The sequence below is a fragment of the Nicotiana attenuata genome, unplaced genomic scaffold (assembly GCF_001879085.1).
Source record: "Nicotiana attenuata strain UT unplaced genomic scaffold, NIATTr2, whole genome shotgun sequence".
In the NCBI taxonomy this organism is placed as follows: Eukaryota; Viridiplantae; Streptophyta; class Magnoliopsida; order Solanales; family Solanaceae; genus Nicotiana; species Nicotiana attenuata.
The window spans coordinates 5018-18626 of record NW_017671040.1 but is presented as its reverse complement, the minus strand read 5'-3'; the positions used below and the strand labels follow the sequence as shown (position 1 = coordinate 18626).

The 13609-nt window shown below is 37.4% G+C and overlaps 1 protein-coding gene across 2 annotated transcripts; it reads right to left on the bottom strand.

Annotated features, from left to right (window-relative positions):
- Positions 1-8960: 8960 nt before the first annotated feature.
- On the bottom strand, positions 8961-12745 carry LOC109205451 (zinc finger CCCH domain-containing protein 30-like). 2 transcript variants are annotated; one of them, XM_019368162.1, is made up of 2 exons: positions 12526-12745; positions 8961-11569 (listed from the first exon to the last, which is right to left on the bottom strand). In XM_019368162.1, the coding sequence occupies exon 2, from the start codon at positions 11467-11469 to the stop codon at positions 9388-9390; it is 2082 nt and encodes a 693-aa protein (XP_019223707.1). In that variant the 5' UTR covers positions 11470-11569; positions 12526-12745; the 3' UTR covers positions 8961-9387. The 2 variants fall into 2 exon arrangements, with proteins under 2 accessions (XP_019223707.1, XP_019223708.1); XM_019368163.1 differs by having other exon boundaries at positions 8961-11531.
- Between the last annotated feature and the right edge of the window lie 864 nt (positions 12746-13609).

Genomic DNA, 13609 nt, shown 5'->3' with positions numbered 1-13609 from the left:
ATTTCTACGCATGTCTTCCGTCGTGGCAGTACTGTAAGAGTTAGAGCAAGACCTATGTAGGTCATGAGGTGCAATGGGAGCATCAAATTTGTGGAATTTCGATTTATTCGATCAGAGAATGCTATTGTGGTCCTGTGAGTAAAGTGGTGCAAGGTGTGAATTCAGCTAAGATATGCAGTCATGTTTTGGTGCTACGTATAGTTATTGATACGGTGAGCGTATGTTGGAACACGCCTGGCAGAGAATTCCGGATGATGGAATTGGGCTCTAAGGCTTATTTGCTTAAGTGAAAAAGGATATCTTCAGATTGATCGAGCTAGGGCGCCCAGCTGAGTTGTGGTAGCACGGCTAGGTGCTCGAGGTGTTAAACAGTGAATTCAGACAACCCCAGCACAGTCCCTAGCACGTTCGAGGACGAACGTATGTTTAAGTGGGACAGGATGCAACGACCCGACCGGTCGTTTTGAGCCCTAGCGCGTCGTTCAGCAGTTTGAGGCCATGAGCAGCTCCATTTCAGGTATTACGACTTGTACGCGTGGGAGGAATTAAATTTTGGGAAGTTCGGGGTTGATTCGGAAGGAAAATTTTTATTTCGGAAGCTTTAAGTTGAAAGAATCAACTAGGATTGGATTTTGGAGTAAACGACCTCGGAATTGGGATTCGAAGGCTCCAGCAGGTTCGTATGATGATTTCGGACTTGGGCGTATGCCCGGTCGGGTTTTGGGTGACCCGGGAGCCTTATGGCGCCTATTTTGGAAGTTAGCATTTTGGAAGAAATTTCATAAGTTTGGGTTGCAGTGCATTTTAGTGTTACCGACATCCGTTTGGGAATCCGAGTCTGAGAGTAGCTCCGTATGGTGATTCTGGTGCTAGGAGCGCGATCGGAAGTGAATTCGGAGGTCTGTGGGTCATTTTGGAGTCATTTGGCTAAAGATAGAAATTTGAAGGTTTTTGAGAAGTTTGACCGGAAGTGGACTTTTTTATATCGGGGTCGGAATCCGATTCCGAAAGTTAGAGTAGGTCCGTAATGTCGAATATGACTTGTGTGCAAAATTTGAAGTCAATCGGACGTGATTTGATAGGTTTAAACATCGAAAGTAGAAGTTTGAAATTCTAAAGTTCATAAAGCTTGGATTGGAGGTCGATTCGTGGTTTTAGCGTTGTTTGATAAGATTTGAGGCCTCGAGTAAGTCCGTAATGTGTTTTGGGACTGGTTGGTATGATAGTTGGGGTCCCGGGGGCCTCGGGTGGATTCCGGGTGGTTAACGGATCGAAAATGGACTTTTGGAAAAGGCTGAAGTTGCCGGTTGCTGGTATAACCGCACCTGCGAGACTAGGGCCGCAGGTGTGGAGCCGCAGAAGCGGCCAGAAGAGCCGCAGATGCGGTTTTGGACTGGAAGTGAAGGGACCGCAGATGCGGTCATGTAGCCGCAGAAGCGGGACCGTACCTGCGGTGGTCGAGTCGCAGAAGCGGAAATGAAGGGCTGGTGAGATATCCGCAGAAGCGGTAGGAGTGTCGCACCTGCGGAACCGCAGAAGCGGTCATGGGACCGCAAGTGCGGAAGTGCTGGAGGCAGAATGGTTCTTTTAAAATCGGGGGTTTGGTCATTTTCCCCCATTTTTCATTGGGTGTGGACAATTTTGGAGAGATTCAAGTGGAATTTTTCATCATCAACGACAAGGTAAGCTAATCCCACCTATCTTAAGTTAAATATATCGATGATGTATGGATTTTAGCATGTAAATTGGTAGAAATTTGGGGGTTTGAAGAAAACCTAGAAAATTGATATTCTTGGAATTTGACCACGATTTTGGGTATGAAATTGAGAGTAAATTATATATTTGAGTTCGTGGAGTCATGGGTAAGCTTAATCTTCAAAAATTTCCGGGATCCGGGCACGTGGGCCCGAGGGCGTTTTTGTCAACTTTTCGATCGGGGTTAGGAATTGTTATAAATTGGATTGTAATGAGTGATTGAGCATATATTAATGGATTTGCATAATTATTGGCTAGCTTTGGAGCATTTAGCATCGATTCGAGTCTTCGGAAGGGCGTGGAATGCCGGTTATGGATCTTCGGGGCGAGGTCTCCTTTCTAACCTTGTAAGAGGGAATTGTCCCCATAGGTGAAATAATTGGTTATGTACTCCTATTTGTGGGGGTTACGTACGCACGAGGTGACGAGAGTCCGTGCGTAGCTACTAATATGTGTAAGTCCGAGTAGTCTAGGACCCAAAAAGCATGCTATACTTGGAATATCTGTGATCTTATTGACAATTGAATTTCTTAAATCCTATCGAATTGGTAAATGAATTTCTAAGAAGATTAAACTTCATTTTCTTGAATTGTTAAAAGAGAATTTGGCTTTTCCTTGGATAATTGTTCCCTGATAAATTCATGATCGACTGATTGTCGTGTTTATTTATATTTGACCGCGTCGCATGTATGATTCGCGAGCGAGGTAATAGATGCATCTATGGTTCGGGCCGCTCGACCCTCAGCAGTGCACATTTTACATTTATGTTGGATCGGGCCGTATGACCTCGGCATGAGTTGCGCATATTTGAATTGCTTGTCTTGAGATTTATTGATATTGTTGTCTGCTCTCCCAACTTGAGATAATTGTTAATTAATGGATTATGAATCCGGAGACTTTAAATAAAAAGGAACTTTCACCTGTTTAGTGACTCATTTAAATTTTACTGTTGTTCTTAATAAATCTGTGAGTCATCGCATTAATAATATTATTACTGGACCTTTAGTAAGTGTCGAAGTTGCCATCTCGTCTCTACTTCTTCGAGACTAGGCGGGATACTTACTGAGTACACGTTGTTTTTGTACTCATACTACACTTCTGTGCATTTTTGTTGCACAAGCACAGGCACCTCTAGTGGCCTAGTGGGCCTAGCAGCATGGTTGACACGAAGACTAGGTGAGTTGTATTTCCTCGAGGCGACCCGCAGCTAGTATAGTCTCTCTCAGGATTCTATTTATTTTCTGTCCAATTGTATTCCGGACAGCTGTTGTACTTTATTCGATTTTTTTAGAAATTGCTCATGCACTTGTGACACCGGGTTCTGGGATGGTTATGAAGTATTTTGTATTAATTGCTTATCATTTAATTTGAATTGAAGCGATTATCTTTTTAATTGGTAAATTTGAAGGAAAATCACAGATTTCAAGAGTATTAAAACGAAAATTTAATTAAGTATTTTTGGTTGGCTTGCCTGACGGTGGTGTCCGACGCCATCACGACCCTTAGTGAATTTTGGGTCGTGACATTTTCGCAGACCAATAATGATAGAGTCAAAACTTCCTTTGACTAGGGATTCAAACAAAAGGTGACTTGGAACACCCAAAAATCAATTCCAAGTGTCGACTCTGAACAATAAAATAATCCCTACTCAAGCCTTGTCACTTTAATTGGAAAAACTCTTTAACCCACAATCCAATAACACATATATATATATATATTTTTCAGGGGTAGAAAAAGGGGTGTGACTAGGGCTGTGCATTTGGATCGGATATCCGAAATCCGATCCGATCCACTCTATTTCGGATTTTTGAATTTCGGATTTCGGATTTTCGGATTGGATACGGATTGTGTTTTATAAAATTTCAGATTTTCGGATTGGATTCGGATTGGTATGATCTAAATCCGATCCGATCCAAAATCCGAAACTATATGTACCTATATAAATACTACACTAAAATTTTATGGTTAGGCTTATTCATTTTTTACACACCCCCTCACTCACTTAGATTTTTCCGCCTCTCTTCTCTTCAGTGAAGACTGAAGAGTCTCAAAGACTCAAAGTCTCAAACTTCTGATTTTACTTTGATTTTTATGTCTCTTTCTTCCGCCTCTCTTTCCTTCTCTTATGTCTTTTATGTCTCTTTCATGTTCTATTTTTCAACTTTTGATTTTACTTTGATTTTTTTTGTTTTGGTAGATGGAAGATGAGACAGAGACACCGAATAAACTTCAAATTGTTGAAAATTTTGGTAAAAGAGATGCTTCAACTGATTCCACAACCAACAACAGTGAATCTCAATATGATTGAATGGTATTTTAGGAGATGAATGGTGTTTATTCACTCAATTTTTTTGATTATGATTGAATGGTGCTTTAGGAGATGAATGGTTTTTTCTGATTGAATGGTGTTTTAGGAGATGAATGGTCCTAAGTCCTAACCAGCAATTTTGTGACAATCCGATCCGACAATCCGAAAAATTATCCGATCCAAAGTTTAAAATCCGATCCGATCCAATGTTGATTCGGATCGGATTCGGATTGCCCTTTTCAGAATCCGAAATCCGAAATCCGAATCCGAAATATGCTAAATCCGATCCAATCCTATCCGTGCACAGCCCTAGGTGTGACACTTGCCACATGGATTTGGTAGCCAGGGGGAGAATAAGGTTTGCAGGCTCCTCAAATCACCATATGGCCTCAAACAAGCAAGTAGGCAGTGGAACTTGAAGCTTACCATTGCTCTTATCAACTCATGTTTTACTCAAAGCAAGTTAGGTTATTCCTTGTTTACTAAAAGGCAGGATACACACATTGTCATAATATTAGTGTATGTTGATGATTTGCTTATTATTGGTAGTGACATCAAGCTGATAAAAGAGGCCAAGCACATCCTTAATAACAACTTCAAAATGAAAGACTTGGATGAGCTGAAGTATTTCTTGGGGATAGAATTTTCCAGATCATCCAAAGGCATACTCATGAACTAGAGAAGATATGCTCTAGAGTTGATATCAGAATGTGTCTTAGGGGGAGGAAAGCCAGCTATAACCCCTTTGGAGCAAAATCAGAAGCTCACTAGTTTGAAGTATGACAAGTTGTTTGAACTTGACAATGATAAAGAGCTGAAAGACAGAAGACCCTATTAGAGATTGATAGGAAGACTGCTTTACCTGGCAATCATACGACCAGATATAACCTTCGCAATCCAAACATTGAGCATGTTTATGCATGCTCCAAAAGAGTCACACTATGAAGGTGCATTAAGGGTGGTTAAATATGTGGAAAGTCAGCCAGGCCTATGACTTCTGATGAGTAGCAACAAGTCCAGGAAGATCACTGCCTTTTGTGATGTTGATTGGGCATCTTGTATGGTGTCTAGAAAGTCTGTTACTGGTTTTTGTATAAAGTTGGGAGACTCACTAATTTTCTGGAGGTCCAAGAAGCAGAGTACAGTATCAAGAAGCTCAACTTAGGCTGAGTATAGGAGTACAGCAACCACAGTAGCAGAGCTGGTTTGGTTGCATGAGTTGTTAGAGGAACTAGGAATGGAGGTTGATATACCAATGGAGTTATGTTGTGATAACAAGGCAGCTCTTCAAATAGCATTGAATCCCATGTACCATGAGTGTACCAAACACATAGAGATAAACTGTCATTTCATCCGGAAAAAACTATAACAGGGGTTAATCAAGACAGAACATGTTGCCAGCAAAGAGCAAGTTGTAGACATTCTAACTAAGGCTCTAGGGAAACAACTGCATAGTGAAATGTTATGCAAGTTGGGGATGATATGTATTTCATCACCCAACTTGAGGAGTGTAGAAAATATTAGCAGATGTTACAGTTGTACTTGATGGATATAGAGTAGTACTTAGTTAGTTGCATAATTAGTTAGCTAAGGACTATGTTAGAAGATAGTTAAGTTAGCTAGTTAGAAGTTGTATAAATAGGTATGTACATACACATTGTAATTAAGATTGAAGAAATACAACTGAGATTTTCTCTCTCTGTAACCGACTCAAGCTCTCACTCTCTAACTCAGCTCCATTTCCCCTTTTAACAGTTAGTAGGGAACTTGGGTACACTGAAACTTATATCAAAAGAGGAAAGCGTTTGACTGGATATATATTTAACTTAAACATTTCACTAATAATAATCGAGAGAGATTACTAACTAATATAATGGTTGAAGAGTTGCTTTGACGGAGTATCACAAGAATAAGTTGATTAGTTTAAAGAATTTAGCATCATATAAAACATTTTTGGATATCCTGATTCGAAAGCATACCATATAAATTGAGACAAAATAAGTATTTGTTTTTCTTTTCGCCCATTGTTGAGGCACATAAAGTTGCAGATGTTAGGCAATGGAGATGGTGGGATGGCTAAAGATAATTCCATTAATACAATTCTGACTCGATGATATAAGATTGCACCCACAAAATGTTTCAACATAAGGTAAGACTGATTTGCACTTTTGCTATACACAAAGAATACATAACTTATAATTTTAAATACTTTGTCTTCACATTTGAAAGGGAAATTTAATCATATGATCATATCCTTTTCCTAAAATTGGGCACCATCTCAAGTTGATGATAGCCAAAAAATAGCACCCTCCCCCTTTTCTATTTCTTTTATCCATTCTGGTTACTTATACTAATGTATTTGGTGCCTAAGCCTAATGCCTATTACTTTTGCTTTGGCTGAAAATGTGAAAGTGTTCAAAGAAAAAGTGCAGACAAAGGATCCTGAAATAGGGTAAAAACTTATTACTAATATTCAGTATTTACGTCAAATCAACTTACACAAGACATGTATCATACAGTAACTATAATCAAGTAATATATATTCTCACTTTAATTTGTAGCACTCAAAAAGTATATTATTTAGTTGATATAAGTACCGAGTACGAGTGGGTTTTTTTCGTGAAATAATAGGAATTACAAGGAATCCTTTTCTCCACCTCATTTTTTTTTTCTGAAAAGAGAAGTAACTCTAGCTGTTATGCATTATCAATGTTTTGCAATTTTGCCTATACATTTTTCATGAAAAAAGACAAAACTTTGTGGACTTTTATATGGTTGTGGATAAGTTTTATCTATGTAAATCTGAAAGTGTGACTTCGATTGTTTTATTATTGTCCTTTAACAACTACTCCCTCCATTCCAATTTATGTGAACATGTTTGACTGGGCACGGAGTTTAAGAAAAAAATTAAGACTTTTGGAATTTGTGGTCCTAAACAAGTCAAAAAGGTGTCCAGAGTATTTGTGTGGTTATAAAAGCTTCTCATTAAGGGTAGAACTGTAAGTTTAAGCTAAATTGTTTCTAAATTTAAAAATGGATCATTCTTTTTTAAACAGATCAAAAGGAAATAGGTTCACATAAACTGAAACGGAGGGAGTATTTAGTTAATATGGTAAAAGATGGCAATTATAATCCTTTGCTTTTGAGGAGTAGTTTTATGGACAAATTATACCAAAAGGCAAGAAGGAAAACGGATAGGATAGAAGACTATAATTAAGTTCTCTTTTAAAATTAAAATGATGTGCCCTTATTTTAAAAAGAGCTTAAGTTATAGACATTTTATATATATATATATATATATATATATATATATATATATATATATTTTAAAATGCAGAGAAAATAACATTTTATCGCATGCCATATTTATTTACTTCAGGAATATAGTTGAATAAGATGTTATATTCTCCATAAGAATCTAATTATTTAATTCATGATCGGTTATGGTAAAGCATTTTTGATTAAATATGTCTAAGTTATAAACACATGGAAAGGACTAATTAAAATTAGAGAAAAAAAAGGGAAAAAACAAATAGAATACATTTAACATCTCTTCATTTGGCTGTATTATGCATTTTTAGCCGCATCAAAAACTCACAATAGATTTTGCCCTGTCTGGTCTTGTTTTTTCTTTCTTTAATTTCTCAATTTACTAAGTTGTCTTTTGTGTTCGTTATGTACGAAAAAGTTAGAAATGGGAAAGGAAAGGTCACTATTACTGAGACACCCAAAATAATGCGAATGCTTTCTCGACTTTCACAAAAGCTCTTTTTGTATACATAATTTTTTTAATAATACAAAGTGATGTAGCTAATTTGTGTGTATTTTACTTAATTTTACGAAATTCCTGCTATTTTTACTAATTTAAAATGCACATATTCTATGGATAAAAATTTAATTTTCATTTTTTCTGCTTAGTGAGTGGTATGTTATGAGTATAATCTTAACGAATTATGATCCTACTTATCCCGAAGGTAACTAATAAACATGTTTGTTTCTTTTTAGAAGATGATAATTTAGAATAATGAGATTCAAGCTTAAGGTTGTCTATTGAAAAATAGTTTCTTCTGAAATACTGAAAGATAAAAGTTCTTTTTTCGATTTGCGCTATCTCATTAAAAGGAAACATGCTTCCTACCGGGATTTTTCGATTCCATATTCGAACTAATTAAAAGTGAATAGATCTTATCCATCTCACCACAATCCTTGATGGTTTATCTCGCCATATTTTAAATTATCGATACGATGTTAATCTCAGTTTTAATAAAATAAAGAAAGGATGGTTCCATGTGGTTATATTGTTTATCAACCATCTCGTTAATGCAAAATCAATGGCATAGTTTTTTTCATAAAATTGAATTACAAGGAATAAAATGAGCTTTTCCCAGAGGATAAGCACCTTCAATCTTTCTCCTTCTACTTTTTCGAATTTCTTTTCATGGGCATATCTTTCATGTTGTTGGAACTTGGAACTTGGACACACAAAGTAAGATAAGGCTATTTAAGGATAGAATATGAAGGGGAGCCTTGTAGCAACAGTCAAGTTGTCTTCGTGTGATATATAGGTCACGGGTTCGAGCCGTATAATTAGCTGTTGATGCTTGTACCAAGGTAGGCTGCATACATCACACGCCCTTGGGGTGCGGCCCTTCCCCGGACCCTGTGTGAACACGGATGCTTTGTGCACCGGGCTGCCTTTTTTTAAAATTTATTTAGGATAGAATACATTTATATGGAATTCCAATTCCCATAACTTTGAATATCATGTTACATCAGAATACTCAGTTTCTCCCACTTATATCTTTCCTTTAGACCACTAGTTACCACCAAAATTATTCCAAGACACAACATCAAAAGAACCATCTTGTTGTCTTTCTACTTGCACCCAACATAAAGGTGGATCCAAAAAATCAAAAGATATATATAATCTCAAATGAAATAACTTCTTGCCAATGGTGAATTGTAACAAAGATCAACCATTGATATCAGTACAATGAAATAAGGCAAAACTTCTCTGAATAATTAGACTACATTAAACAATAATACAGGAGAAAAATCACCTATGCTAGGTATCATTTCTCAATGGTCCATTCTCCTATTACCTGCTTTAAATAATAAATTCAAATAAAAATGAAAAGTCAATGTTCTTCAGAAATTTGGACCTCCTTTCTCTGCTTGTTGTTTTTCTGTTCACAGTTGCCTTGCTTCCAAGAAAACACGACGAGAACATTAGAACCAAATGCAGTTACTATCTACCAGAACCTTACTTTTTGAAGATATCAAGACTAGGTAAATAAAGAATTAGGATGTTATTACAGAGCCATTCACTGATCAAGCTTCATTTGCTCCATCCATGCACTCAGTTGATCAGATTGATCGATCTGGGAGCTTGACGTAGAGCCTTCGCCAAGATCTGCAACAGCACCTGTCGGTCCAGAGACATGAGGAACACATTTATCCTTCATCATCTCTGGTGGTGATTCTTTGACAAGAGATTGAACCCATGAAATATCAGGCTCTTCTCCATTGTTAGCAAGCTCAAATGATGATGATCGCCTTAGCCTACCGAACTCTCCAGTATTGACAGCCCAGTCTGGCTTTCCCATAGCTGTACCCCATGTATCTGCCAGCGACCCAACAATAGCAGAAACATTGGAGCCAAGATCACGAGAGCTGAAACTTCTAAATTGGTGCTGCTTGTCACGTTGAGCAAGTATTGAGACACGGGGACTTCTTGGTGAGATTGGATCCATTGCTCGGGGAGACATTCTCCCCGATGAGGGAACTCCAAATGAGGCCTGCAATAGAGGATTATCAACGTTTCTTGGTGAGAAATTTGTATTAATCGGAGATAACAGGCTCTGCTGCTGCTGCAATTGACTGCAAACTGCTGACTTGTGGGTAGGGGAAAAACCAGCTTGAGCTAATGCTTGATCAGAGTATCTAGGAGATGAGCTCTCTGCAGAAAATAAGTCCTCAAGATTTGCTCGGGCATGGCTCATCTGACGAGGTGAACAGTTAAAAGAATTAGAACTCATGTTGCGCTGGGATAGGCAAGAAAAGTCATTTAGGAGCTGCCGTTGCACATCAAAATCTGGATAAGCATTCAGGTCTGCAGCAGGTATATCTCTAGCATTGAGCGATGACCGCAAGCGACTGGAATGGAGAAAGCTTCCAGGAAGGTGCAAGGCAGGGACATTTTGCTGGGGCCAACCCATGCTTGAAATGCCATTAGCAGAGGGAGACATTGGAGGTGAGAAAGGTGATGGTGACATGACAGAGACCGAGGAAGGAGAACCAGGTATGAGGCCCATGGCTGCAGCAAAATCCATAGCATTGGCAGCAGTACTCCCTCGAGGTGAGGGAACAGCAGAACCAGTAGAGACATAAAGCGGTCTTAGTTCCTCTTGCATGTGAGCAAAGAAGCAAACTCTTCTGTTACAATCTGTACCGTCTTTGCAAAGGCGAGTTCGATATTGAGCAGGGTGCAGCCAACACTCGAAGACTCCATGAGCGTATTCACACATGTCCCCACGTTGGCAAGCTCCCTTGCGAAACTCAGGGCAAGGTACACAGCTGTAGTGGTACTTTCTAGGATCCCTTCTTCGAGCATTTTCGCCTGGATGGACAAATGGACATTCAGTCCAATCATGCGAGTAAGCACGAGAACAAGGTCTGATCTTAAATGAGAACATCCTGAATTCATCTGTAGAGTAGATGTTGTTTTTTATGTCAGGCAAGGAGGGGTCAATAGGGTATTCTTTCTTTTCTGGTATAGAATACACAGGGGTGTCATTGGACTTTGCACTCTTTGGGGAAGAATTTGAGTCTGAAGCAGAAGATGGTGATCTATTTCCACGAGAAGGCGAACGCGGAGGGGAATTTGAGTTTGAAGTGGCTATTGACACCCTAAGCTCGCAGTCCCTGATACCACCAGTCTTCAGAAGGTTTTCTAGGCTTGATTTAACCGAAAGAAAGTTAGGAGATACAACTATTACATCAATAGGGCAACAGCCATTGACATCTTTAGACTTAGGGTCAGCACCGGCTCCCAAGAGAAGTTTGACAGCTTCTGCAGCATTCAGAGATCCACCAGACGCGGCACAGTGAAGGGCAGTGCTCTTATCATGTCCACAAGAACGATTAACATCAACATCAGGCACAGATAGAATCAGCTTTAGAACATCAATACTACCATACGTAGCAGCAATCATCAATGCAGTTCTATACTCAAGAACCATTTGCTTCGAGCCCTTTTGGCGCCCATACCACTGTCCAACCTCATGAATACTGGATAAGTCACGCTCAATCCATCTCTTGAAAGCCGCAATGTCATTATTGGCAGCAAGTTCAAGCAAGCTAGCAAATGTATCTACAGTTTCAACAGCCAGATTATTCATGGTCATCTTGGCGGTCGAACAAATACCAGAGCTGATGGTGTAGCTGGATACAATCTGGATTTTAACAGCTGCAATAGAAAACGCATACTTTCATCTCAGGACCCAACTGAAAGAAGAAGAAAAAAACCAAAGCATTAGAATCAGACAAAGAACAAAACAATAATCCGGTACTGAGAGGAAGAGGGCCTTCTTTGGGAGAATCATTCAGGAAAAACAATAACTTTACAGGCAGGTAAGCTTATTTACTATTTTGCGGACATATGAATTGGATCATATGTGTTGAGTGTACAGCCAAGTACTATCATCAAAACATATACACAACTTATGAGAGCTCTAACAACAAAATGAAATGCTAGAGATTCATAAAAATTAATGTTATTCCGACGAATTCTAATAGGAGAAAAAAGAAGTATGCCCCTTGCTGTTAGTGAGAAGACAATAAAAGGATTGAGCTAATTGGACAGCCATTTTCTGACTCTAAAGACAACACAAAAGCCACATATCACGAAAAAAAAAAAAAAAAACAGAAGAATCTGTCCTAGGTAACCAAGTGAGAAATTCACACAGTTCTGAATAGATAATATCATTATTTTAAAAAAGAAAAGAAAAGAAAAGTTACACTATTTCAGACTCAGACTTTTCAGCTTTCTTTAACCTTAATTTACTTGACGAACAATGAATTCTTAAGTAAGAAGTAAAGAGAAACGGCCAAGAACAGAATCAGAGGGAGGAAACAAAAAGGAGAAAAACTTTCCCAAATTACAGATATAAGAAAAAGGCCAAAAAGGGTAGCATATCGACCAAAATCATTGCCAAAAGAATCATAATTGAATTCAATCTTCAAGAATTTACAAGCTTATAACCCATTAATTAATTCATCTATGTTTTCTAAGTTAAGAATTATCCACATAAGTATAGATATAAAATCAAAAAGTAACAAACTAGATAGAAGAGCAGCAGTAGAACAAAAAACATGTAAACTAACATAAAGTCCAAAGGGAAAACATTTACAATGAAATTTAAACACATGGGAATTAAGTTAAAAGTGAAATCACTTCTCACCAAATTATCAGCAAGAGCAAAGTCTGCAGCAGTTCCTCACATACATGATTATAGCTGTGTGTATATATAGAGAGAGAAAGTGGGCAAGAGTTGTTTAGAGAGAGAAAGAGAGAGGAACGAGAAAGTTGTGATAACCCAACAAGAGCTCCTCTTCTCCTTTTTTAGTACTTCGCCATTTCCTATGCGCTTTCTCTAGCATAACAAAGTAGGAGTAAAAATACTTTCCTCCCTCCCAATTATGTGCCATATTTGAACAAAAGATTTAAAATAAATATATTTGTTTAGTAATAAATTATTTTATTAAAAAATAAAAATATTTTTTAATATAAAAATACTACATTATTCTTTAGATAAACTAAAAAAGAAGCATGACACAGAAGATATGACAGAATTAGTACAAACTAGTTCAAAGTAGTGGCTCTCTTTCTCTTTATCTTTTTAGTAATTTTTTAGGTGGTTGAAATGTACGCCTATCGAATAACCTCAACCACTATACTAGAATAAACTCAACAAATATAAATTAAGTTATATATACCTTAATATAAATAATTTTTATATTTTTTCCGGTCTACTTTACTTGATTTTTCGGCCATTTTCACACATAATAAAGAATCTAGTTTTTAACATTAATTAACAATAAAATTGATCATATTAATCTTAATTTGTTCGTTGAAAATATAACAAATACTCATAAGCTCCTTACTCCAAAGGCAACTTTGGAAAAAAAAGTTAATTCCTTTTTTATATCTGAAAATATCAATTATTGTGGACCACAAAATTAAAAGATCAAAAATTAATTAAAGTGGACTGGAAAAATATTATTAATGCAATTTATATGTAATAATATTGTATAAGTTAGTTATAACTTTTTTCTTGTATAAGTTATTTATAATGATTATTAGACCGTGTTACGTGTAGTTAAAATTTGAATGATGTGATTGTGCGAACAATTTTTTCTATAGAACTGAAGCTCCTAATTTTGTTATCAAGTTGTCTTTTTTAATTTTACGAAAAAATCTTAAGATATTGATGTTTACCACAAAGGTTTCGATCTTGTGTGTTTTGTCCTTTGTTTAGCATTATC

Coding starts and splice junctions, on each gene's coding strand:
- LOC109205451 (XM_019368162.1), bottom strand. CDS start 11,469: ATGACCATGAATAATCTGGCTGTTGAAACTGTAGATACATTTGCTAGC.